The sequence below is a fragment of the Cannabis sativa genome, chromosome 4 (genome assembly GCF_029168945.1).
Source record: "Cannabis sativa cultivar Pink pepper isolate KNU-18-1 chromosome 4, ASM2916894v1, whole genome shotgun sequence".
NCBI classification, from domain to species: domain Eukaryota; kingdom Viridiplantae; phylum Streptophyta; class Magnoliopsida; order Rosales; family Cannabaceae; genus Cannabis; species Cannabis sativa.
Window position 1 is genome coordinate 71267852 of NC_083604.1, and position 27786 is coordinate 71295637.

Genomic DNA, 27786 nt, shown 5'->3' on the forward strand with positions numbered 1-27786 from the left:
AAAGAAGAATTTATTTAATTAATATTTATGAAAAAAATATAAAACAGTGGAAAAGGATAATTTAATAAAAGAAAAGAAAGCATTATTATGGAAGTACGAGTTGAAGGGGATGGATCATGGATGAGTCGTTATCTGGTAGAAAGAGGGGGCTGGGTGGTAACTGGTAAGCTCTCTCTCTCTCTTAAAACCATAACCTTTGAACTCACTCTGTATTTCTATAAGGGAGCAGCAAAGTTGGGTTTGTCAGATTGGCGTGCTTTTACATTATATAAAGAGAGAAAGAGAGAGACAGGTCTTTGTTCTCAACTGGGTTGCCTTTACTTTCTGCGTAAGAGCTTTAACTACCACCAAAAGAGAACCTTTTCTTTGTAATTAAAAAGAAAAACAATATTAAGGGTACAAATTAAAATTAAAATTAATTTATGGGATTTGTGTTTTGAGGGAAATTATGAGGATATATAGAAAAAGTTGGTGTTGGTGATGGTGGGGGCGTTGGTGCTGATTCAAAGGGTCAGGGGTAGAGAGAGAGAAAGAGAGAATGAGAGAGTGGGAACAGTCTTAAGAGCTTGGCTTTTTGCGTTGAGTTGTAGGTGTGGTGGTGGCTGTCAAAGATGAGAAACAGCTCATCTTTTTGAATGGGGTGTATTTTGTTCTTCTTTTCATTTTTCAGTCTTTGCTTCTGCTCTTGTGGGGTTTCTCTGAGGATTTAGTGTTCGTGCAGTGAACATTGTGTTTGTTTGTCGTGCTCCCCAGATGTTAGATTCTTGGTACTTGACACAACTGATATTGGAGAAGAACTCTCATGTCAGATCACCATTATTGCCACCTTCATATTTCTTAGGTGGGCTCTGTACTCTTCTTCTTCTACTACTCCTCCTTTTTCTCTGAGTTCAACTGTTTTTGTTTAGGCCCTGTTCATATTTTGTTAATCCCTTGTCCTTTTGACATTTCATGCCACCGATTTGTTTGTAAAAATCAACTCATTTCTCTTCTTTTGCACCATTTCTGAGGTGGGATTTTAATTATTATTATTATTACTATTTTTGCTTGTGTAAATGTGTAGCCTTTCTTCTATTGTGAAAGATGAAGCAATTTTCACTGATGTTTTTGTTACGTTAGATTTATTACATCTGTTTCAATAATACGACACAAAAGAGATGTTTTCGGGTTTTGTTTTCAAGCTGAGGATGTGTTTAATGCTCATTTAGCTGAGTTTTAACTCTTGAAAGTATATGTTGGACAGAATGCAGAATTTAGTTTCTCCATTAATCTCTTGTTTTACATTCTGAGTTTGTTAAGTGAAAACAAAATTCTTTTGGGTACTTGGTATTATGTTTGTTTGCATAACCTTCCTTATGGAAATCCACCCAATATGGATGCTTTTTGTCTAGAGATTTGTTCATAATCTCAGCTAATACCGAGATATGCTGTCTTCTAATGCAGGGTGTTTTGGCTTGCACACTGAGACAGGATAGCCAGCCAGGTATAAAAAGAGATTATAGCATTAAAGGAATGAGGGTTATGTGGGTTTTGGGCTGTGAAACTTTGTGAAGGGGAAAAGGTCCTTGTTTTGGTGTTTGATTTCGTTGGCAAAACCAAGCAAAAGTAACTCTACTATAAACAATTAGTAAAGGGTCGGTTGTGTCAGTTTGAGCAAGTGGGGGTGTCTCTGATATTGAGTTTTATATACAAATACAAGTCTCTTTGGTTAGTCATTTGGCACTTGGCAGTGTCTCCTAAGCTAAGCTGATCTCTCTTGCCCGGACTCCTTGGGCTGTGTTACCAGCTGGGGAAGCATCCTCTTATTTTGGTCTCTTCTCTTTCAAGTGAAGATTTCATTAAAAAAATCCTTATACCATTTTCTCTCTTTCCTTGGTCTGTGGGAAAGATTCGGTCATACTAAGAGAAACAAATACAGATACAGAGTTTTTAGGATCCATTTTTATTTCTATCTTAATCTCCAGAACTATTCAACCCTTCAATACCTCCTTTGAGAGTCTTCTTGCATTAATTTTAGTTGGTGTTGTGGTTAACTTATAAACTGTTTGAGGCTCTTTAGAAGTTGATATTCAACCTCTTTAGGAAGTCAGAGAATCAGATCTTTTCCTTGCCAAAAATGAAGTTTATGAAACTTGGATCTAAGCCTGATTCTTTTCAGACTGATGGAGACAATATTAGGTATGTGATCCTTCTTGAAATGTTTTTCCCTTTTTTTTTTTTGCTTCTTCTAGAAAAATATGTAATTTCTGGGTTGCGATACTAAACTCATTTTTGCCTTTGTTTTGAAAATAAGTATAGTAAAAAAAAAAATTGGACTGTTGACATATTAATTCTCTCTTGATTGTTCAAGTCTTGTAGCTTTACAAGAAAAAAAAAGATAAATTGATTTAATCTTTGTATTTGTTTTATTTCTAATTTGAAGAACTATGATTGTATCTATTGACATTTCATCCAACACATTTACAAAATGGAATGGTGGGGTCCAACTAAATTGTGTAGTGTAATATCTTATTTATTTGAGGCTTGAAGATTACTCATAGGATTCCCTTTCCATTAAATTACATTTCTCAAGGTTGCTTACTTTTAGTTTTCTAATTCTTAGTCTTTAACATGACCCAACTACTTTGTGGATCCAGGTATGTGGCAACAGAGCTGGCAACTGACATAGTCATTAATGTTGGAAGTGTTAAGTTCTATCTACACAAGGTATGAAACCCATTTGGTTTTGAGAAATAAGCTCACTATAAAGTGTAGGCCTTTTAATTTAATCTTTGCAATAACTGGGTTCACAGCCATGTTTTTATGTAATTATGCAAACAATGTCCAGATTAATGTAATAGTTAGAAATCTTCACTCTTAAACTTGCATGAGAACTGAACTGGTTTATTCTTATATATTCAATTCTGTGCACAAGTATTATCTCTCAATGGACCTACTTAAGATAAGATAGCTATTGTTTTGGGTTTTTAAAACAATTGTATTTTAAAGCAACATCCTACGGTCCATTTTTGAATTGTTTTTCCATTACTACTCTATTACTTTACCAAATCATATATGCTCTTAGAAGTATACATAGAAAACCTGCTTTAATTTGTTTGTGTGTTGTGATATCAATGAAAAGAGTTTTAGGATAGTATGTGACGTAATTTGATTAATGAGCTCTCCTGTATTCTTATATCCTGTGATTTCTGTAGTTTCCCCTGTTGTCGAAGAGTCCCCGCTTGCAGAAACTGGTTTCAAACACAAATGAAGAAAACAGTGATGAGATTAACATTCATGATATTCCGGGCGGTCCTGCTGCTTTTGAAATCTGCACAAAATTCTGCTATGGTATGACAGTAACACTAAATGCCTATAATGTGGTTGCAGCTCGATGTGCAGCAGAGTACCTTGAGATGTACGAAACTGTTGAGAAAGGAAATCTCATATACAAGATTGAAGTATTTCTCAACTCCAGCATATTTAGAAGCTGGAAAGACTCCATTATTGTTCTTCAGACTACAAAGTCTCTTTTCCCGTGGTCTGAGGAACTTAAAGTTATCAGCCATTGTCTTGATTCTGTTGCTTCAAAGGCCTGCATTGAAACTTCCAGGGTGGAGTGGTCTTATACCTATAACAGAAAGAAGCTCCCATCTGAGAATGACCCTCTATGGAATGGTGCTAGAAAACAACCGACGGTTCCAAGGGACTGGTGGGTAGAAGATCTTTGTGAGCTTCAACTTGATTTGTACAAGCGGGTCATAACGACAATTAAGTCAAAAGGAAAGATATCTAATGACATAATTGGAGAAGCATTACATGCTTATGCTCTAAGAAGACTTCCCGGTTTTAGCAAGGGTGTGATTCAAGGTGGTGATGTCTTGAAGTGCCGATTAGCAGTGGAGACCATAATAAGGCTGTTGCCCACAGAGAAAGGCAGTGTCCCCTGCAGTTTTTTGCTCAAGTTATTAAGGGCAACCATTTCATTAGAATGTGGGGAAGCTGAAAGACATGATATCATGAGAAGAATCAGCCAGCATCTTGAAGAGGCTACAGTGGCAGATCTTTTAATTCGATCACCATCTGATGAGACAACCATTTACGATGTTGATATAGTGCAAAGCCTGGTTGAAGATTTTTCGACTCGTGATCATACTGCTGTGATTGATCCTCTTATAGAAAATGAGTTTTTGGAGATTAGAAGCCCAAGATATAGCTCAGAAGCTTCCAAGGTTTCAGTAGCGAAACTTATTGATGGTTATCTTGCTGAAATTGCTCGCGATCCTAACTTACCTCTGTCAAAGTTTGTAAGTCTTGCTGAAATGGTCTCCAGCTTCTCCAGACCATCTCATGATGGAATCTATCGTGCCATTGACATGTTTCTCAAGGTTAGCTAGCTCCTGAATATTGTTAGGCTCAAGCTTTCATTACAATTAATGTTGTACTCGGGCCATTGAAAACCTCCTACCCTTTTTCTTTGCCACGAGAAGTCGAGTAATTGTTGTTTTATTCCTTGAATGCAGGAACACCCTGGGATCAGCAAGAGCGAGCGAAAGAGAATATGCAAATTGATGGACTGCAGGAAGTTATCAGCTGAGGCCTGCATGCACGCAGTACAAAATGAGCGGCTGCCACTTAGAAGCGTTGTTCAAGTCCTTTTCTTTGAGCAGGTTCGAGCCACTACAACAGCCGGAAACAGAACGCCAGACTTACCAGGATCCATCCGAGCCTTACTCCCTCCTAGTGGATCCCATGGAAGCTCCAGGTCAACCACCACTAACACAGAAGAGGACTGGGATACTGTGCCAACGGCCGAGGATATCAAAGCCATAAAAGGGGAACTTGCTACTCTAAGGCTAGGAACTGGGGATCATGGTGAAATTGGAAGTAAGAGGAGTGGTTGTGATGGGACCAAAATCATTGTTGCAGAGAGAGCTGCATCAAATAAGAAAGGCTTGATCATGTCAAAGAAACTCTTCTCTAAACTTTGGTCAAGCAAAGACCGTAGTGGCTCTGGCGATATCAGTAGCTCAGAAACTTCTGAGAGCCCAGGTTCTACAAATGCAGAGGAGACTAAATCTAGTACTCCCTCTGCCAGAAGCGGGAGGCATTCAGTATCATAATAATAGGTTATCTTAGAGGGCAAGGCAACTTGTGTGTTGGGAATATTTTGAAGTGTTAACCCTTGACAAATAGAAGGGCTGCTGAGCCTAGTCTGGCATTGAAGAAGAAAGATGAGCCAGTGTAAAATCATCTCATTCAAATTGACTTTAGGGGATTATTTTAGATTGTGCTGACAAGTTTAGTTGATTTTGGGGGTAAGAAAGAAGGTTATGTCTATTGTTAGAGAAAGAAGTGCCCAAGAAACAGAAGAATGTATCTTTATATATATGATATATATATATATTTATAAGAAAAGGCCAGCCTGTAATTGAGCTTTGTAATGCCCCAAAGAAAAAAAAAGATTGGTCTTTTTTTTCAGTTTTCGAATGGATTTTGTGATAATGAGCCAGTTTTGCTGTATCATAATCAAAAAGGGAATGCCAATTTTCTTTTTGTGCGTATCAATTCTTATTTTCCAACTTTTCCCGTCAAAGTTGAAACATCTAAGAACACTCGTAGGGTACCATAGTTTTTTCTAAATTCTCTCTATGAATACATCTGTTCACACTGTGTATATATTATTAGAATTTTTCTTCTTTGTAAATTTAAATTTTACAAAAACTTAGTTTAAATTTTCAATATTTCCGTAGATTTTCCAATTAACTTTGAACAATTTTTCACGATAAATTATGGAAAATGATCCAAAAATATAATACAGATTGTAGGAATTTTAAGATAGAATTTTACTATCTTGCCCCCTACACCAACAAACAAACCAAATCAATATTAAGGTCAATTTAGACCTTTCCCTGTTCAAAGACTTTTCAAAGTCTGAACAGTCAAAACGACTGCGTTTTGTATTTGAACAAAACCCAAGGCTCGAGAATCTTCTCAGCCACTTTCTCTCTTTCTTGTCTTCTCTTCGAAACCCTAGCAGAGAGTTTCTCTCTGAGAAACTCGAAGCTAGGTTTCAATCTTCCCAGAAAAATCAAGCCCCAAACACACTACTCAGATCAGATCTACAATGATCTGATCTGTAAACACCCACACACACAAACAGAATTAATTTAGGGATAGAAAACACCAGATTTTTCCCGAAGTTCACCAACGAGTTGGCTACGTCTCCGTTTGAGCTGCTCCTCAAATTTGAGAGCTCGATTCCACTATCAAAACGTTTCAGACATACAACAATGAAGATTCCAAGTCACAGGTAATTTTGACTGGTAATCTTATGTTTAATACAAGTGTTTATGTGTTTATTCAGTGTTTAATCCCTCTCTCTCTCTTGATCTAACCCTCTGTTGTTTTCCTTGCATGTACGAGCTTTCATCTCTGGTTCTTCAAGCTTCAAACTTCTGGATCTTGAAGAACACCCTCAACCAACCTTATCTGGTTATTTTGCTTGAGGTATATTTATAGATCTAGGGTTTTATTTTAATTTCAGCATGTGTTTAATATTGTTAGTTACTGATATTAGTTAGGTATGGATTTTCCTAATCCATTCTAACTAATTTCAGTTAGGGAATTAGAGGCCGAAGGCCAACTTAGGGATTTCCTTTTCTGTCCTTTTGTATCTGGTTGTATCTGGTCTAAATATCAGTTTAAGTGGAGGATTAATTTTTAACAATTTCCACCTAATCCTTCACTGAGCTGATATTATAGTGGTCGAGTCATTTCTGAGGGTCATAGCTCTGTGATCCAAAGGATCACTTTATCCTTGATCCAACCCTATTAAGTTTAAACAATGTTTAAACTTAGATAGGGTGATCACTTTAGTTCCCATGTCTGCAGGGTTCTCTTCTGTAGGCACCTTGTCAATGTTTATGTGTCCCTGTGTCACTTTATCTCTGATGAAGTGGTACTTTATTTCTATGTGCTTGGTTCTGTCATGGAACATAGGGTTTCTGCATAGGTGTACACAACTCTGGCTATCAGAGTAAATTACTGGTTTTGTGTCTAGTAATCTTAGCTCTTCTAGGACTCCTTTAACCCATATGCTTTCTTTAATGGCCTCTGTAGTTGCAATGTATTCTGATTCAGTTGTGGATAATGCCACAACAGGTTGTAATTGGACTTTCCAACTTACACAATTCCCCCCTAGTAGTAATATATAGGCTGATGTAGATTTCCTACTGTCTCTATCTCCAGCATAGTCTGCATCACTGAAGCATTCTATTGCTGTGCTTCCTTGTTGCTTTCTGTACTTGAGTCCCAATTTAGTTGTCCCAATTAGGTACCTTAGTAACCATTTCATGGCAAGCCAATGTGTCTTACCAGGATTTGTCATGAATCTGCTAAGTACACTAATAGCATAAGCAAGGTCAGGTCTAGTGCTTACCATTAGGTACATAACAGATCCAATAGCATTAGCATAAGGAATTTTACTCATTTCCTCCTTCTCAGCTTTGCTCTCAGGGCATTGCTTCTTAGATAGTGTGAACTGTGTAGTTATAGGTTGGCTAGCAATTTTAGATCCCTTCATTGAGAATTTCTCAATTATCTTGTGTATGTAGTCTTCCTGATTTAGAATAAGTGTTCCTTCTGCTCTGTTTCTCTTAATAGAGATCCCCAAAATCTTAGTAGCTTCCCCTAGGTCTTTCATTTCAAACTCAGTATTGAGTAGGCCCTTCATTGTGTTTACTCTTGCCCTTTCTTTACTGATTATAAGCATATCATCTACATACAGAAGTAGATATATGACTTTATTAATATCAGTACCTTTGTAGTACAAACAGTGATCATAGTAACTCCTAGAAAACCCCAGCTTTAGCATAAATCCATCAAACCTTTTATTCCATTGCCTAGGAGACTGTTTTAAACCATACAGTGACTTAACTAACTTGCATACATAGTTTTCCTTCCCCTTTTCAATGTATCCTTTAGGTTGTCTCATGTAGATCTCCTCTTCTAGTTCACCATGTAGGAAAGCAGTAGTAACATCCATTTGGTCAATTTCTAGGTTGAATTGAGTAGCTAGACTTAGCATTATCCTTATAGTCTTGTATTTTGCAACTGGTGCAAATACTTCATTAAAATCTATACCCTCCTTCTGTGTAAACCCTTTGGCCACTAATCTGGCCTTGTATCTTATAGGCTCATTCTTAGTTCTGCCTTCTTTCTCCTTGAATAGCCATTTACAGTCCACTATGCTCTTGTCTTTAGGTTTAGGCACTACAATCCAGGTCCTGTTCTTCTTAAGAGATTCCATCTCTTCATCCATTGCACCTTTCCATTTCCTGGAATTTGGTCCTTTAATGGCCTCTTCATATGATTGAGGTTCATTATTGGCCATTTCCAGTTCACTCATAAAGGCATATGCAATGTCTTCATCCCAAATATTAAAACTATATTTAGGATTAGGTCTTGGTACCCTTCTGCCCCTGTCCCTGACTAGTTGATAATCCCCCAAGTCTTCTTGAGTGCCTTCATCAATAATGTCAGTGTTGTCTTCATCAGGTTCCACCTGAACCTGGTTCCCAGGTTCCACCTGAACCTGATCTCACAGTTCTGTTCAGGTGTGTTCACTGTTTGTTCCACCTGAATAGATCCAGTTTCTTCATTTGCAGTGTTACCTGCATTTTCAGTGTCTTTTGTACCTGCACTAGGGTTAGAAGAAATAGGCAAACATGGAAATATATCTTCTTTAAATATTACATCCCTGCTATTAATAGTTTTAAACCCTTTTTGTTCCCAAACCCAAAGTCTATATCCCTTAACTCCTTCTGGATATCCCAGAAAAACACATTTCATAGCCCTAGGTTCTAATTTCCCAACACTTTGGTGTGCATATGCTGCACAACCAAACACTCTGAGATTAGATAAGTTAGGAGGTTTACCAGACCATTTTTCCTCAGGAGTTTTGAATCCATTTGCACTGGATGGACTCCTGTTAATTAAGTACACAGCTGTTAAAGCTGCTTCTCCCCAGAAACCTTGTGATAGTCCAGATTGCAACAGTAAGCATCTCACTTTGTTGAGAATGGTTCTGTTCATTCTCTCTGCAACTCCATTCTGTTGGGGTGTTATTCTAACTGTCCTGTGTCTCTGTATGCCATGTTCTTTACAGTAATTGTTAAATTCATCATTACAAAATTCTAATCCATTGTCAGTCCTTAGAGTTTTTAATTTTTCATTTGTTAAATTTTCCACAAGTGTTTTCCACTGTGTAAACTTAGAAAAAGCCTCATTTTTATGTTTTAACAGAAAAATCCAAACTTTCCTTGAAAAATCATCAACAATAGATAAAAAATAGACACAGCCACCATGAGTACTAGTTTTCTCTGGTCCCCACAGATCAGAGTGAACATACTCTAGTATTTTCTTAGTGTTGTGTGTGCCAGTGGAAAATTTCAGTCTATGATGTTTTCCAAGTACACAACACTCACAAAAATCAAGTTTGCATACCTTGTCTTTACCTAGTAAGTTCTGTTCACTCATTAGTTGCAGTCCTTTCTCACTTATGTGTCCTAGCCTCTTGTGCCATAGCATTGCATTTGAGTTATCATTGTTGCTGTGAGCAGTGTAATTGCAAGGTACAACTGGTTGTCCTTTTAAGTAGTATAAGCCTCCATCTTTGTGTCCTTTCATGATAGTTAGGGCTCCTTTGCTTATTTTCATTTGGCCAGATTCAATCTTGCTAACTATGCCTTGGTCATCTAGAACACTTAGTGAAATTAGATTCCTAGCTAGGTTAGGAACATATCTAATTTCACTTAGAGCTCTGACCATTCCATCATGCATTTTAAAGCTTATAGATCCACAGCCTTGTATATCACAGGTCTGGTTATTTCCAAGTATAACTCTGCCTCCATTTGTTTTCCTGAAATCAAACATAAAAGCTTTATTATTAGTCATGTGGAAAGTGCAACCAGAGTCAAGGATCCATTCATCTTTGATGGATGGTCCAACTTGGTACACTTCACCACTTTCATATCCAGTAGTAATATTAGCATCATGCATATCAGATTTAGGTTTAGAGTTTGAGTATTTAGAGTCTCCCTGTCCATGTGGTTTTTGTTTGTTATTTCTTTTCAAGAAATAACAGTCTCTTTTGAAATGCCCAGGTTTACCACAGTTGTAACAGCCATTAGTTTCATCAGAGTTTCTAGGGTTAGAACTTGATCTGCCTCTTTGAAAACCTCCCTGTTTGTTTGAACCTCTGCCTTGACTTCTACCTCTGTTATTCCAAGGTTTTCTTGGACACAGTGCACCCTACTCAGGTTGACTTCACCATTAGAATGTCCACCTTTCTCTGTCCTCATTTCTAAGTCTTTAGATTTGAGTGCAGAGATCACCTCTTCTAGGGTTATAGATGTCCTTCCATACTTAATAGCAGTCTTGACTTCTCTGTAGGATTCAGGTAATGAATTTAGAATAATAATGGCCTGGTTTTCATCACTTAGTGCCTCATTTTCCCCAGAATTTGCAAGTTCAATATGCATCCTTAAGAATTCATCCAAATTTTGATCAAGAGATTTGGATGAACTCATTTTAAACCCAAAAATCCTTTCCTTCAAGAAAATCTTGTTGGTTAGGGATTTCTGTTGAAACTGTTCTTCCAATTTCTTCCAAATCTGGGCAGGAGTTTCTTCCTTGTCAATTAGTCTGATAATGGCATCTGATAAGTTAAATATCATGATACCAGTAGCAGTTTCCAAGTATTCTTCTTGTTGAATCTTGGTAGTCCCTTCTGGCCATTCTATAGGGTCATTAAGTACTCTCAATAATTTCTGTTGAGCCAAGAGTGACTTAATCTTTCTCCTCCAAATCCTATAATCACCAGAACCATCAAATTTGTCAATGTCAACCTTTAAATTGCTCATAATTAATGAAGTTAAGTAAAATCAATTAAAATAGATAATAATAGGCAATTCAGTTATAATGTTTATTAGAAAATGTCCCAGAAATCCTTTGTTAAAGATTTCAGATTGGTTTTGTTGAGTTCTTGAATTTCTTGTTTGTGTTTCTTGATTTCTTGCTTGAGTTCTTCTCCTTCTTGATATGTTTGAATGTTGATCTTTACAGCTTCAACCAAGCTCTGATACCATTGTAGGAATTTTAAGATAGAATTTTACTATCTTGCCCCCTACACCAACAAACAAACCAAATCAATATTAAGGTCAATTTAGACCTTTCCCTGTTCAAAGACTTTTCAAAGTCTGAACAGTCAAAACGACTGCGTTTTGTATTTGAACAAAACCCAAGGCTCAAGAATCTTCTCAGCCACTTTCTCTCTTTCTTGTCTTCTCTTCGAAACCCTAGCAGAGAGTTTCTCTCTGAGAAACTCGAAGCTAGGTTTCAATCTTCCCAGAGAAATCAAGCCCCAAACACACTACTCAGATCAGATCTACAATGATCTGATCTGTAAACACCCACACACACAAACAGAATTAATTTAGGGATAGAAAACACCAGATTTTTCCCGAAGTTCACCAACGAGTTGGCTACGTCTCCGTTTGAGCTGCTCCTCAAATTTGAGAGCTCGATTCCACTATCAAAACGTTTCAGACATACAACAATGAAGATTCCAAGTCACAGGTAATTTTGACTGGTAATCTTATGTTTAATACAAGTGTTTATGTGTTTATTCAGTGTTTAATCCCTCTCTCTCTCTTGATCTAACCCTCTGTTGTTTTCCTTGCATGTACGAGCTTTCATCTCTGGTTCTTCAAGCTTCAAACTTCTGGATCTTGAAGAACACCCTCAACCAACCTTATCTGGTTCTTTTGCTTGAGGTATATTTATAGATCTAGGGTTTTATTTTAATTTCAGCATGTGTTTAATATTGTTAGTTACTGATATTAGTTAGGTATGGATTTTCCTAATCCATTCTAACTAATTTCAGTTAGGGATTTAGAGGCCGAAGGCCAACTTAGGGATTTCCTTTTCTGTCCTTTTTGTATCTGGTTGTATCTGGTCTAAATATCAGTTTAAGTGGAGGATTAATTTTTAACACAGATAAATGTCATTATTTTAAAAATTTTAGTTAAGGAGCCTTTTACATTATTTATTGTTTAAACTAGTAAATTTTTCGCGTTTTGCGGCGGATGTATTAAATATTTTAAATTATACATAAAAAATAAATTATGTATTTTAATTAATAATAATTACTTAATAAAATTATATTAAAATTTTAACTTTATTATTAAAAAATTTGTGACATAAATACTTAAATTGTTAAATTTGTTGCTAATAAATATCGGAATTCGAAAAATTGTAGCATAAATCCTCAAATGACTAAATTTAGCAGTTTTATAATTTTATTGGTACCAAATTTAATGGTCTTGAACGGAGACCAAGCCAAAGAATAAGAAGAAGACGAATTTGAGTTTAGATTCGATTCATTTAAGGTTTAATTTTTATTTTGATGAGTGTATGTTGAGTTTTAGGTTCAAATTTTATTGTGTGTGTTTTTAATGTTTGAGTTTTAGTGTTTTACTGGGGTTCCACTGTTTGAGTTTGTGTTTATGAGATTTATTTTTATATTTATTTATTTATGGATAAATATTATTTTGGACCCTGTGTTTTACAAAAGTTACTAATTAGACCATATGTTTTGTTAAATGACAAAATGGACTCTGTATTTTCTAAAATTGTACAAATAGGACCCTGAACTAATTTTTTATCAAAATAAAACTTAATAATAATCTAATCTAGAGATATTATGACAAAACTGGTTACATTTTCTGTATTCGTTCGTGTTAGAAATTGTCTTAAAGTTGGTTATATTAAAAAATAAAATTGTTAAAAATTGAGCTCAGGATCCTATTTTTATTATTTTGAAAAATATAGGGTCTATTTTGTCATTTAATAAAACAGATGGTCTAATTGGTAATTTTTGCAAAACACATAGTCCAAAATGGTATTCACCCTTTATTTATTGTCATAAATTTTGAGAACTTGAAATTTGATGTTGTTTTTATTGATTATTGGGATTGAGAGTTTGATTTTTCATATGAAAATTAAAGTTTGCCTTTTTGTTTCATTGATTGGAAAATATTAGTAGAAAGTTTATGGAATACGAATTTTGAATATATGAAAATAGAATTGAAAGATAGCATTTGAATCGAGAATCAAAGTTTATTGTTAATCTTCTTACAAAAAAAATCTATTGTTAATCTGTAAAAATAACATGGCTGGAAGAAGATAGAAAATAATAAATAATTAATTTTTATTCCATTTAATATATATATAATATTTTTTTTTTCTTTTTTGAATAATATGAATTTTTTAATTAATTTTTGTTTTTTTTAAAAGAATTATTAGTTTGATCAATACTATATTTACATGTGGCACTTTATTGATCAACTAACAAAACGTTAAATTGGGTGTTAAGTTTAGAAATTTGAGGATATATATCAATAGGAACTACAATGATGATATCAACTTTATATGACCGAGATATAAAAATAATGCATTATGAAAAAATTTGATTCATTATCTCACACATGTTTCTTCTACATAATTTCACACTTGCTTTTTTTGTTGGTTCAATTCATAATGTTTGATTCATAATATATTTCTTCTATTAAATAAATACACTTCTTATATTATGCAAAGTAAAAAAAAATCTTCACACATATATATAGTTATGAAAACGTATATATAAATAATTTAATAATTATTTAATTTAATTTATATTTATTATTGTGTTTTTTTAAAAAAAATAATAATTAATTTATGATAGATATTTTTATGGAAAAATTATTAAAATAACAGTAAATATTAATTTATAAATTTATGTTCTAATAAAATATTAAAAATGAGAGAATTAAAGAGAAAAAAGAAAAATAGCTTTGGAGAGATTTTAGAGTGCCATGTTGTAACGTCCCCGCTTCAAGCCTCCATTGGGTCCTTACACCCACGGAATGATGGCTCTTATACATGAGTACGCTACTCTGATTGCTTCATGGACCGACAACTGACCCTACAGACCAACACGAGTGTTTCCAGCGTGCTTTGTCCTCACTCGCACGCTTCCTGGGAAAACTTCCCAGGAGGTCACCCATCCTGAAATTGCCCCAAGTCAAGCACGCTATACTGTGGAGTTCTTTCGTGATGGGCTACCGAAAAACAAGATGCACCTTGTTGATTTAGGTAGTACCAATCAATCTATTTAAGCTCTCTCTAACTGTGTAGTCCCATACCTACACAGTCTCAGAATCATCCCACTTGACCTTCCCCATGCGATGTGGGATTGCACAGCTTACCCGGTGTTTCTCCTTACGGATCACGGGACTACTGACTGTCACACATGTCACCACTTCATTCTTTTATATATATTGATGATGATGATTGATGATAGTAAATATTAATTTGTAAATTTATGTTTTAATAAAATATTAAAAATGAGAGAATTAAGGAAAAAAAGAAAAAAAAAGCTTTGAAGAGATTTTATAGTGTCATGTCACCGCTTTATTCTTCTCATTTATATATATTGATGATTGATGATTGATACATATATATAAATAATTTAATAATTATTTAATTTAATATTATTAATTTAGTTTATATTTATTATTGTGTTTTTTTTTAAAAAAGACAATAATTAATTTATGTTAGATATTTTTATAAAAAAAATTATTAAAATAATAGTAAATATTAATTTGTAAATTTATGTTTAATAAAATATTAAAAAATGAGAGAATTAAGGAGAAAAAAGAAAAATAGCTTTGGAGAAATTTTAGAGTGTCATGTCACCGCTTCATTCTTATATATATACTAGGTAACGATACCGCGCCTTGCGCGGTTGTTTAAAAACTTTTTATTTATGTTGTAAAAATAAAATTTATATTTAATATATTAAAAAAATTATTAGCATATTAATATGTTAATATATTATAAAAAAATACTAAAAATTATAATCTTAATATGTTAAAATATTAAGTCACATTATTTAATTGAATTATTATTATTATTATCGTAAGTTTGTTATATAAATTGCACGTATAATTATTTGTTAAAATATGTAAAAGATTAATATTTTTTAAAAGAAATTACTTCAAACTAAATCAACCACAGAATAAATAATTTAAAATAAAAAAAAATTACAAAGACAGTTAATTATCTTTTATAACTTGCATTAATAAGGAGCATTAAAAAACAGAAAACACAAAATTTAATAAGAAAAAATTAGCAAATAAGCATATCTTTATTATTATTATTATTATTATTATTATTATTATTATTATTATTATTATTATTATTATTATTTTATTTTATTTTTAAGATGCCAAGTTTAGAATGTTACAAAATTAATGTAAACTATTCAAATATTTTGTTTATGTTTTTTTTACTAATAAAAAATTAATGTGTTTTTTTATTCTAAAATAGTCTATTGATTTTTTAGAGAAAAAAAATCTATAATAATAATAATGGTGAGTGTTATAAAATGAAAAATACAACATTGATAATAAATAAAGACAGTTAATTACATAAAATATAATGTATAGAGAATACTAAATGAAATATGTTGTACTTTCTTTTATATATGACTTTTTAAATAAAGGTAGATGGCTTAACTTTTTATGTATAGTAAAATATGTTCATTATAAATCCTTTCATATTTTGTTTTTTAATAGAAATTGAGAAAACCTTCTCTAATGAACATTTAATAGACCTTTCAAGGTATATTATATATCTTTTCATATATATTGATAAAAAGAAAAAGAGAGAAAAAAAGTGGTTTCTTTCTCAATTAAAAAAAATGAACATTTGTTATTAATTCTTAATAGTTTCTTTTCTTATCAATCTATATTATTATATTTTTCAAAAAAAAAAATATATTATTATTAATATTAATGATATTAATTCTTAACAGTTTTTTTTCTTATTAATCTTCATTATTATTAATATTAATAATTTATTAATCCTCGTAATAAATAAGAAAGAGCAAATAAATTTTAATATAATAAAAAAATAATAAAAAAAATTCTTGAAAAGCTAGAGCTCCACGTCACCTATTCCAACAGCAAAATTATAAATATACATAGATTTTTTCCAATTTATATTATGAAAAATTAACATTCTTGTTTGATAATAATTAAATAATAGAATCATATCAAATTTTAATTTAATATGTTAATTTTTTTTATAATATAAATAGTTATTTTACTATATTTTATTTCTTTCCGGAAAAGATTAAAAAAAATAATATTGTAAATCTTAGTTTTTATCATTTTCTTTAAATAATTTCAATATACTTTATATTTTTATATATAAAAGAAATCCAATAAACTTGATCTCACATATACATCACATAATCATTTCGATGCATCTCCAAAAATTGGAAACTTAAGATCTAAAAACAATTATGATAATCACTTAATGTCGAAACCTTCTTATGATCTACAACATTATAATTAACTAAAAATAATAAAATAACAATATTCAAAACCAAAATTATCATATTCATGCCTTTCAATATATACTTTTGTATATCACATGAATAGTCAACTCAAATAAAATTAAAATATGTTGATGTGAATACTCATCAATGATAAAAAGCAATAAGAATAAATTTACAGAAATCATGAAGCCACATCAAATTAGAAAAAAGAAAAATTGAAGCTAAGAGATGTTAAGAAAGAGAGTGCTATATTTTACACATCAGGAAAAAAAATTAAAGTGATGCAAACTTGGTTAACGGTGGTGTGGTGTTCACTGGTAGTAACCTTCGCTAGGAAAATGAGTGATGATTAACAAAAACATCAACTGTGAGATAGGTATATATATACACAAAAATAACAGTGGTGTGAGAGTTTAAGAGACTCTTAAAATGAGTTTGAGACCATAAGAATGGTTAATTACTTTCTAACGTCCAATTTAATTATATGTTAAACAACCATATTATAATACTATTAATATTCCCTATATATATGGACTGTTTAAATTTAGTAAAAATTAATGCAGTCATTATTTTTATTTTTATTATTATAACGTATACATTTTTTTCGTAATGGACCTATCCATATGGGTTGTTACCTTGTTCTTTTATTAATTATTAATTAATTAAAATAAAATATATTTTTTCTTGTACTAATAAATAAAATTATAAAAACTCAGAAAATAGAAAAATTGAAATTCTAAATAGTTAGGCCGCCACATCATCTGGTTTAACAACAGGATAAGTATATAGATAAATTTGAAAAAAATTATAGTTTTTTTTTTTATTTTATAGTTGATCTTAATTTGATTATTTTCCACTTAATTAAAAAAGATAAATATTTTTTTTTTCTATTCAAACAATAAAAAAACCTTATAAACATGTAATGATTTTTATACTGTTTTCTTGTTTTACTACATAATAACCTAACAAATTCAATGTAACAGTGTACAATTAATATTTGAATTGAAATACACATTTAAATATAAATATTTGAATTTAATAAATACCAACCTATAATTTGTGAACTGGTATTTGGCTCACAATATACATTATATTATTATTTTAGTAATGTTAAAAATAATTAAAATTCAATCTGAATATATATCTATATATAAATTTTAAATCAGTTAGAAAATATATAATAATTAAGTATTATTACAACAAATAGCTAGGAAAATAAAGATATCTAAAGTGTGAATATCTCTCATCTATTATAAAGAAAAGTAACAAATAATTAATGAAAGTATTGAAATAAAATTAATAAATGAATATCAATATATTTTGTCTTTTCGAGAAGAATAAAAATATAAAATTCTTAATCAATGACAAAAATATATAGACATATGGAGTTGGCCCAAGTCCTAAATCTTATGCCCTTCTATTGGCATTGTTGGATTACTAAAGCCAACTTTTATCTATGCTTGACGGATGGATCTTGCAGTGAAACTCACTTTTGTTTTTTACTCGAGGACCAATCTTCGTCTAGCAAAAAAAAATTATATACACATATGAAAAAAAAAATTAGTATCGAAAAATTGCATAATTTAGTAGCCCTACAAAAAATAGAAGAACTAAAAATGAAAAAAAAAATTAAAAAAAAGGCTTCATTATCTTTGAGATATCTAATTAATAAAAAAAATTACCTTTTAAAAATTGAATATTGGGTCAACTTTTGAGAAATCCAAAGAGCCCAAGCATTTAGAAAAAATGGTCTGCAGTAATGTTTTAATTCTTTTTCTTTTGGAGTACATAGAAAACTTTGGTATAGAGAGAAGAAAAATAATTTTAGAAAGATAGGTTAGTGGTGATATTATTAGTGTTTGTTGAGATTTATAGATAATAGTTAGTAAAAAACGTTACAACAAATAAAACTTTTCAAATGACTACAAAACTATTTTAATATAATAATAACTATATTATATATATTGAATGTGTCTAATAAATGGGAAAATGTTTTCATCATAAACTCCATAATAATGCAGATTACAATAATATCCTCATATATATAGGCAAATAAAAAGCTAAATAAATAAGGAAAATAGAATAAAAAATTAATTAATAAATAATAAAGTATAATTACATATATTAAATAATAAATAATAATTAATATATTAAAATTCATAATAGTTACTATATGTTTTTAAACTGATGCGTTTTGAAGTTTCTATAATAAAGTGTAATTATATTAATAGTTATTGATTATTTTCATATTATGTAAAATATATGTAATATAAATTCATTGTATTAAGATTGGAACGTTGGGTTCCATAAAAAATATAATCTATAAATTATTATTTTTATTAATTAGAATGTACTAAAAATATCATTTATTATGATAACGTGAGAAGGTGAATAGTTTTTAAAATTAACAACTAATAAAATACTTATTAATTGTTATTAGTTTGTTAGATAGATTATAGATCCTTTTATTATTATTACATAAGAAAAATTAGAAAAAACCACAAATTTTGAAAATTAGAATCCTAAAATATTAAACTGCCACATCATTGTGCTTAACAACAGAATTATATATATATAGATAGATTGATGATTGATTGATGATTGATGAATGATGATAGTAAATATTAATTTATAAATTTATGTTCTAATAAAATATTAAAATTGAAAAAATTAAGGAGAAAAAAAATAACTTTGAAGAGATTTTAGGGTGTAATGCCACCGTTTCATTTTTCTCCTTTATATTTATTGATGATTAATGATTGATACGTATATATATAAATAATTTAATATTATTAATTTAGTTTATATTTATTATTGTGTTTTTTTTTTAAAAAAAAAACAATAATTAATTTATAATAGACATTTTTATAGAAAAATTATTAAAATAATAATAAATATTAATTTATAAATTTATATTTTAATAAAATATTAAAAATGAGAGAATTAAGGAGAAAAAAAAATAGCTTTGGAGAAATTTTAAGAGTGTGAAATTCCGTATTTTAATATTCCCAGTTTGATTATTTAATTAAATGATTAGTTAAATGCGGAATAATAAAACTGGTACTGAAAACAGTTTTCTGTAGTTACAGAATGCAACTCTGTAACTCCAGAGAAACCCAGAAAAACAAACAGTGCATAAAAGTAAAAACACACAAGATTTTTGTACGTGGTTTCAACAATCCTTTCAGATTGTTACTAGTCCACGGGGCCACGCCCAGAGATAAGATTCATTAGATCGGTATCAAAAATACAAAGTAATTGACTTATGCATAAATAGACTCCCTCTTATTGTATGCCGCAAGCTTGATGTATTCCACCTACTAACCGAATCTTGATAAAACTCCAAGTGCTCGAACTCCCTTCGATCACCTTGAAGAGTGCTTGAATCCTCCCGATTCAAGGCTTAAAGGCTATCTCCCGAAAGCCTATACAACCATCTCCCGAAGGTTGTGTGCTTGTATCCTCCCGATGCAAGACTTCAAAAGCAATCTCCCGAAAGCTTGTAAATACCCTTCTCCCGAAGGTGCACTGATGTTCTTCTTCGTTGTAGACTTGAATACAGACTCAAGACAATACAAACAACAAATAAACAGAGTAAGAGTAGAACAACTCTTCTCTACAAATCAAAGACTCTCTTTTCTAAAGATATGAATGAAATTCAAAGATACAAGAGAGGTACCAAGAGAGGTACTAAACAAAGACACTCTTTCCTTAAGATATGAAAGCAATTCTAAGTGTATGAAAGAGATCCAAAACCTAGCAGCTATAAGATGTATTTATAATGAATATACATCTCATAGACAGCTTACATTCGGTCTGAACAAGACCTCAACCCACTAGAAACTTCCCTAAAATAATTCTTCAATCGATCCGGGAATTTAGTTTCGTACATACAGAATCGTGGGCAGTAACTACAACTTTCCTTTTATAGAAAAGGAAAGTCTAGCTCCGGTTTTCTCTTCAAGAAACCTGATCTAAGAAAATGGGAAACTCAACACAAGATCAGAATAACAGCTGGTTAGATAAAAAAACGAAATGGGTAACCAAACTTACCATTTTTACCTTTTTTCCAAAAATAGGAAAGCTAGACAACTTTCCTTTCAAGTTTGATTTACACAAATATGGAAACCATATCAATATATGCCAGCCGAAATATACATTAAATAATAAAATATTTTTGTCAATTAAATATGCCAAAAATGGAATTAACAATCTCCCCCTTTGGCACTTTGATTGACAAAACATTTTATTATGAGAAAACCTGCATCAAGTGTTAGAAACCAAAGCAAATAGCTTTTTAAAGATACAAGAGTATAGAAAATACTCCCCCTGCATGAAAGCTCTCTAACACATAAAACATAGAACTTTTTTTGGACGGAAAAGCTTGCAAACCGAAGAACACAACTTTTTAAATGGAAAAGTGTTAAACCACAAACAACTTTTTAAACGGAAAAGTGTTAAACCACAAACAAGCAACTCCCCCTAAAACCAAGGGTCCAGAGTTGTAACAAAGAGTTCAATGAATCCAAAAAAAAATATGACTACTCCCCCTTTTTGTCTATCAAGGAGCCAAAGATAACAAAAACAAACAAGAACAAAGTCATAAAGTCAAATAAACATTAGTAAAAAGCAAAAGATAAAAGATTGAACCACTTATTCATCATCATTGGGTCGGAAGTATTTCATGATGCTGTCCATCTTCCTAAGAAGCAAGGCGTGGTCTCCATTCTTCCCAAACGCAAGTTGAATTCTGCCATTTGCGGGAGCGAAGTGGAATCGAATCCAGCGGCGGGATCATTTGTAAGACCGGGGAAGCGAGACCGAGCCTTTCTTTGAGCGGCTTTTCCTTGAGGAGGCTTCTCGGGAATTTTGAAAGTGGTTCCAACAGCGGGCATCTCAATTGATTCATTCTCAAGAATCAATTCCTCTTGATACGAGATAAGATTTTATAGATTAAGTGAGGAAAAATGAGATTGAGCCTAGGTTTCTTACCCTTTCGAAGAGAGACAATTTGCTCCCAAATCATGTCAGCCAAATCAATTTTAGCACCAATTGAAACTTTATACAAAAAGAAAGCAAGTTCATTTGAAACATTTACCGGATTGGAGCAAGGAAACCAATTGGATAGGGCAAACCTCATGAGAGCAGCATGTTGATAGGTGAGTTGAGACATATGCATGGTGTCGGAGAGTTCAATTTCATTATCACCAGAGAGATAACCGAACACCTTTTGACGATCAAACTCCACATCAGTTGGCTCAATTCCCATAGGCAAATTGAGAGCCTCAGCAACATCCTTCATAGTAAAGGAATACCAGTGTCCTCTGACAAAAACTTTGCCAAACATGAAAGAGTCCTCATCGAGAAACTCATCAGTGATGTTAGCATAAAATTCCTTCACAATTCTATCCACATACCCATCAAAACCGATCAAGGTATCTACCCATTGTCTTTCTTTCAACATGTTATACACTCCAAAAGGCTTATGAGCAATAACATTAAAATTTTTCTCCACAGTAAAATTCCTATTCTCATAGAATTTCATATCTCTAGCATGATCATTATAACAAAAATAATGAGAGTGGGGCTTGAAGTTATCAAGAGAAATACCAGAGGGCCTCTTTCTTTTCTGTGGAAGAACAGGATTAGAGACAATGGGCCTTTTTCCTTTGTCCTTCTTTGGAACAGCAGGAGGGACTGGAGCAGATCTCTGTAGTGACCGGTTCGGTTTCGGTTCTTCACTCTCGGATCCAGAATCATCAACAACAGGAAGATCTTTGGGCACAAATTCTTCACTTGAATCGGACAAGCCCTCTGAATCATGATCCTCCTCACTTTCTTCTGGTTCAGAATCTGAGGAAGAGACCGAAGGGGGATTCTCCTTGAGATTTTTGGCCTTTGAAGATGAAGAAACCACCTTTTTCCCTTTGGATGCAATTTTAGGTTTAACCACTTCAGGCTTAGAAGGAGTGGAAACCTTGGACCTTGTTCGAGAACTCACCGTGGGCAAAGTCACCAAAGCTTGGTCGACATTAGGAGCACCATTCGAAGAAGAGGACTTCGACAATGTGTGATCGGATGAATGGGATTCATCATGATCACCCAACCCAGGTGTTGGAGAAGCAATAGGAGAGGCACCAACAAGAGGAGATGAAAATTTTGCCACTGATTTTCGAGCTTGGGTCTTCGAATTCTTGGCAGACTTCGTCGGAGCAGAAGACGAACCAGAAGCTCCGGTTGCTGGAGCAGGCGGCGCAGGCGGAGACACCAGTGAAGCAGAAGCAGATCCACGAGTGGGCTTCTTGGATGGTTGGGCATTCTTAGTTTTGACCATTTTTTCTTTGAAACCCTAGAACACAAACCCTCTTACACTTTGAACAATGTTAGTCCTTTGAGAGAAAAAAAAACAAAAAGAGAAGAGAGAGTGGTGATCGTGGGATTATGGGAAGTTGAGAATATATAACTTCCAATTTTAAATGCCCAAATTTAAAAAAAAAAAAACTGAAAAAGGAAGGTAACTTCCTTACCTTTGACCCACGTGTGGAAAGAAAAAAAAGGAAACCAAAGAAAGTTTTTTCAAGTGTGGTCAATGTTTCCTTAAATGAAAAAAGGAAACCATATCTTCCCACAAAATCCAAGAAATAATAACCCCACCAAATCCGAAAAAGCCACCAACAAGGAAACCAAAAATAAAATTAATTATTTAAGAACAAGTTTCCTATATACACCAAAAAGACCAAATCTCCACAAATAAAGGAAACATTCTAAATAAATAAATACAATTAAAACATGTTTTCATAAAATAAAAAATAAAAGAAAAAATATATACAAGGATTCGAAAATGAATTCGAAAAAAAAATTATGCCCCCCTTTTTCTTTTATTTTTTCAATAAATGCCCCCCAAAGAAAAAAAAAACAAATAATAAACAAGAGAACACACCAAGACACAAAAGTCACTAATCACCACTTAAGAGCAAAAATTGTGTCTAAGAATATAATGAAACATAACAAAAAAAATAACAACATTTTTAACAAAGCTCACTTGACAACTCGATCACGAACCCTTTTTTTTTTTATTTATTTTTTGATTAAAAGACAGAAAAATAAAATAACCTTGATATTTTTGCAACTAGAATTCACAATGTCCATTTGTCTTTGTCCCTGATGAAAAAATCAAACTCATAAGAATAATCAGAAATTATTTTATCAAACTAATGAAGTAATAGAATGAGGTCATACCGGTTCACAGGAAAAATTGACTCCATCACCAAGAATATTAAAGCACATCAAACAGTACGTAATAGCTTTATAACACCATTTTCGAGAATAAACAAATTTTACCACAAACTGTGTCAAGCATTAGTGTGTGAAAGTGTAAGCAGGGAACATTGCCCAATTTGTCAAAAAGACTTTTTCTGATAAATTGTACCCATAGGAGACGCTGTCACACTACCTCAATGGTAGCCCTTTTCAATGGTAGCGTATCTTCTACATAACTCCTAATTACATAGTTCCAACTTACTCAGAGATGGCTTTCACACATTGAGATAGGTAGCTCTATTCATCCAATGGAGCTTGAATACACAGTTTTTTGAACAACAAAATTCGAAAATGGTAGCTTACATAACACTGTTTGATGAACCTGAATATTCCTGTGAGGAGTGGACAATTTTCCTGACAAACCTGTATGACATCATAATATTACAACATTAGCAATAAAATAGTGACTGAAATTCTTATAAGGTTGAAATTTTCTTCTAGGACAAAGACAAGACATTATGAACTCTAAGACAACTCAAATATCAAGGATTATGGAAAAATAAAAGCATTAAACAGTACAAACCCCTAAGGATTTCCTTAGAGAAATAAATCGGACCGAGTCAAGAGCTTTAGTAAAAATATCTGCAATTTGTTTGCTAGTTTCAACATATTCTAAGACAAGAATTTTATTTTCCACAAGCTCTCTAATAAAGTGATGACGAATGTCTATGTGCTTAGTGCGAGAGTGTTGAACAGGATTCTTAGAAATGTTTATAGCACTAGTGTTATCACAAAAAATGGTTAAAGTTTTCAAATCAAACCCATAATCTGCCATCATTTGTTTCATCCATAACAATTGGGTACAACAACTACCCGCAGCAATGTACTCAGCCTCTGCTGTGGACAGAGAGATTGAGTTTTGCTTCTTGCTATGCCATGAAACCAAATTGTTTCCAAGATAGAAACATCCACCACTAGTACTTTTTCTATCATCAGCATTACCTGCCCAATCAGCATCACTAAAGCAAACAAGGTTAGAATTAGTGTCTTTTGAAAACCAAATCCCAAAATCAATAGTGCTATTTACATAGCGAATGATTCTTTTCACAGCAGAAAGATGGGATTCCATGGGATTAGCCTGATAACGTGCACAAACACCAACACTATAGCAAATATCAGGACGACTAGCAGTAAGATAAAGCAAACTTCCTATCATACTTCGATACAAAGTTTGATCTACCTTTACTCCTTGTTCATCTTTGCTTAATTTCAAAGTTGTGCTCATGGGAGTGTTGGTATGTTTGGCTTTTTCAAGGCCAAATTTTTTCACCAAATTCTTCGCATACTTGCTTTGAGTGACAAAAGTTCCCTCATCTGATTGCTTCACTTGAAGACCGAGAAAATAAGTGAGTTCACCTACCATACTCATTTCGAACTCCTTTTGCATTTGGGAAACAAAAACCTGCACTTCAGAGTTAGAAGTAGAGCCAAACACAATATCATCAACATATATTTGAGCAACAATCACATCAGAATTAATGTTTTTGATGAAAAGTGTTTTATCAACATTTCCTCTCTTGTAATCATGAGAAAGCAAGAATTCAGTTAGACGCTCATACCAAGCACGTGGTGCTTGTTTTAGACCATACAATGCCTTGTCTAACTTATAAACATGATCAGGAAAATGTGGATCCTCAAACCCTTTAGGTTGTTCCACATACACTTCTTCTTTTAACAGCCCATTCAAAAAAGCGGATTTGACATCCATTTGATACAATTTAATACCAAGAATGCAAGCTATGGAAAGAAGTAACCTGATCGATTCCAGTCTAGCTACTGGAGCAAATGTTTCATCAAAGTCAACACCCTCAACTTGAGTGTATCCTTGGGCAACCAACCTTGCCTTGTTTCGAATGATAGTGCCAAACTCATCACTCTTATTTTTGAAGATCCACTTGGTTCCAATGATGTTCACAAACGGTGGTCTTGGAATCATTTTCCAGACTTTGTTTCGAACAAGGCGATGAAGCTCATCTTGCATAGCTAAAAACCAATCTTCATCCATTAAAGCTTCTTTTACAGATTTAGGTTCTAAAGAAGAAATAAAACATAAAAATTGAATTATATTGGCATATTTTCTTCTTGTAACCATGCTCTCATCCAAGTTTCCAAGGATGAGATCTGAAGGATGATTCTTTTTAACCCTGGAGGATGGTTCCCTCTGTATTGGATCAGTGATTGAATTTAAAGGATACTCAGTTTCTTTTGTTGTTGGATTTTACGTAGCAACGATTCTGCACTGATAACCTCGACGACCGCTTCGAAGCTTCGTCGGGTTCCTTTTCCTCGACGGGCTTTTCAAGCAAATCTTCAATCTGTTCTTCGTGGAAAACTCGGAAAAATCTTTTAGATCATCAACAACAACATTAGCGAGATTCCATAACAGTTTGGGTTCTCATGTTATACACACGATATGCCCTACTATTTGTGGAATATCCTAAGAAAACACCTTCATCACTTTTAGAATCAAATTTACCAATGTAATCACGATCTCGTAAAATATAACACTTACATCCGAACACATGAAAGTGACTTACATTTGGTTTCTTACCTTTCCAGATTTCATATGGTGTTTTGTGAGTACCTGGGCGCAAGAATACTCTGTTGATGGTATAGCAAGCAGTGTTAATGGCTTCGGCCCAAAGGCGCTTTGTGAGCTTCTTGCTATTCAACATTACTCTAGCCATTTCTGCTAGAGTACGATTCTTTCTTTCAACCACTCCATTTTGTGGAGGAGTTTTAGGAGCAGAAAATTCATGAGAAATACCGTTAGCTTTACAAAATTCATCATATACGGTATTTTCAAATTCCTTACCATGATCACTCCTAATCCTAACAATTTTGCCAATGTTACAATCTTTTTCAACTCGTAATTTCAAACACAGAGTTTGGAAAGCTTCAAAAGTATCAGATTTTTCTCTCAAAAAATCCACCCATGAGAATCGAGAAAAAATCATCAACACAAACAAAAATATATCTTTTACCATTTAAGCTTTCTACCTGGATTGGACCCATTAAGTCCATGTGCAAGAGTTCGAGAAGTCTGGAAGTATTCACATCTGGGACACTCTTGTGAGAAATTTTCAGTTGCTTACCTAACTGGCATGGACCACATTTTCCCAATGACTCTTTACCTAATTTAGGTAATCCTCGAACAATCCCTGAAACAGATAATTTTTTCAGATTTTTAAAGTGAATGTGACCAAGTTTTTCATGCCATAGGTCAGTAACATTTTCAATGACAGAATGACAAGTGGCATGCGTGGTGAGAGTATAACAATTATCACTAGATCGCAGCCCTTGTAACACAATTTCATCAAGAATATTATATACATAGCAATGATTGCTATCAAAGCTCACAGTATATCCCTGATCACAAATTTGACTAATGCTAAGTAGATTAGTTTTTAGTCCTTCAACCAACATGACATTCTTTAGTTTAGGAAGCCCTTCGAACTTGAGAGTTCCCATTCCTATGACTTTACCAGTAAGACCGTTACCAAATGTAACTTCTCCACAGTGCATTGGTCTTATGTTCACAAGAAATTCTTTTTCACCTGTCATGTGTTTGGAACAACCACTATCAAAATACCACATGTTAGAAGCAACAGTTTTAAAACAAGTAGAACCTACCAAGCATTTGTTTTTGACAACCCATTTTTGTTTTTGTAAAACATGTTTATTTCCAATGTAATTAGATTTAAACATGTTATGCATGGTTATGCATTTAGGTCGAATGTGACCTTTTACTCCACAAAAATGGCAAATAGGAATGAAACGTCTTCCTTTTCCTTTGAAGTTGTCAAACTTACCGTGCTGCTTCTTTTCTGTAACAACAGAGTGCTTTCTTTGTCGAGACGAGAGACTGCGAGGTAGAAACGGTTCTTCCCGAAACAAAACTATTAGTGGTATTAGACACGGGTTGATTTGGAACATAACCCCCCCGGCATGATTGGTTTGGCCGGATTTTTGAATTTTTTCAAAGATGGTGGAACACGGATTTAACATTTTAACATTCTTTTTAATGTTATCAATTT

At 32.8% G+C, this 27786-nt stretch overlaps 2 protein-coding genes across 4 annotated transcripts in view; both read left to right on the plus strand.

Moving 5' to 3' along the window:
• The window catches only part of LOC115712185 (glucan endo-1,3-beta-glucosidase 12), an 80876-nt gene that overhangs the window by 40999 nt on the left and 12091 nt on the right, over positions 1-27786 (plus strand). The gene's annotated exons all lie outside the window — the stretch shown is intronic.
• Positions 35-5541, plus strand: LOC115714301 (BTB/POZ domain-containing protein NPY4). 3 transcript variants are annotated; one of them, XM_061114428.1, is made up of 6 exons: positions 35-163; positions 754-1010; positions 1444-2178; positions 2637-2706; positions 3195-4367; positions 4503-5541. In XM_061114428.1, the coding sequence occupies exons 3-6, from the start codon at positions 2117-2119 to the stop codon at positions 5100-5102; spliced, it is 1905 nt and encodes a 634-aa protein (XP_060970411.1). In that variant the 5' UTR covers positions 35-163; positions 754-1010; positions 1444-2116; the 3' UTR covers positions 5103-5541. The 3 variants fall into 3 exon arrangements, with proteins under 3 accessions (XP_060970411.1, XP_030498808.2, XP_060970410.1); XM_030642948.2 differs by having other exon boundaries at positions 754-841; XM_061114427.1 differs by lacking the exon at positions 35-163 and having other exon boundaries at positions 170-1010.

Coding starts and splice junctions, on each gene's coding strand:
- LOC115714301 (XM_061114428.1), top strand. CDS start 2,117: ATGAAGTTTATGAAACTTGGATCTAAGCCTGATTCTTTTCAGACTGAT. Junction 2,179..2,636: donor ACTGATGGAGACAATATTAG/GTATGTGATCCT, acceptor TTGTGGATCCAG/GTATGTGGCAACAGAGCTGG. Junction 2,707..3,194: donor TTAAGTTCTATCTACACAAG/GTATGAAACCCA, acceptor TGATTTCTGTAG/TTTCCCCTGTTGTCGAAGAG.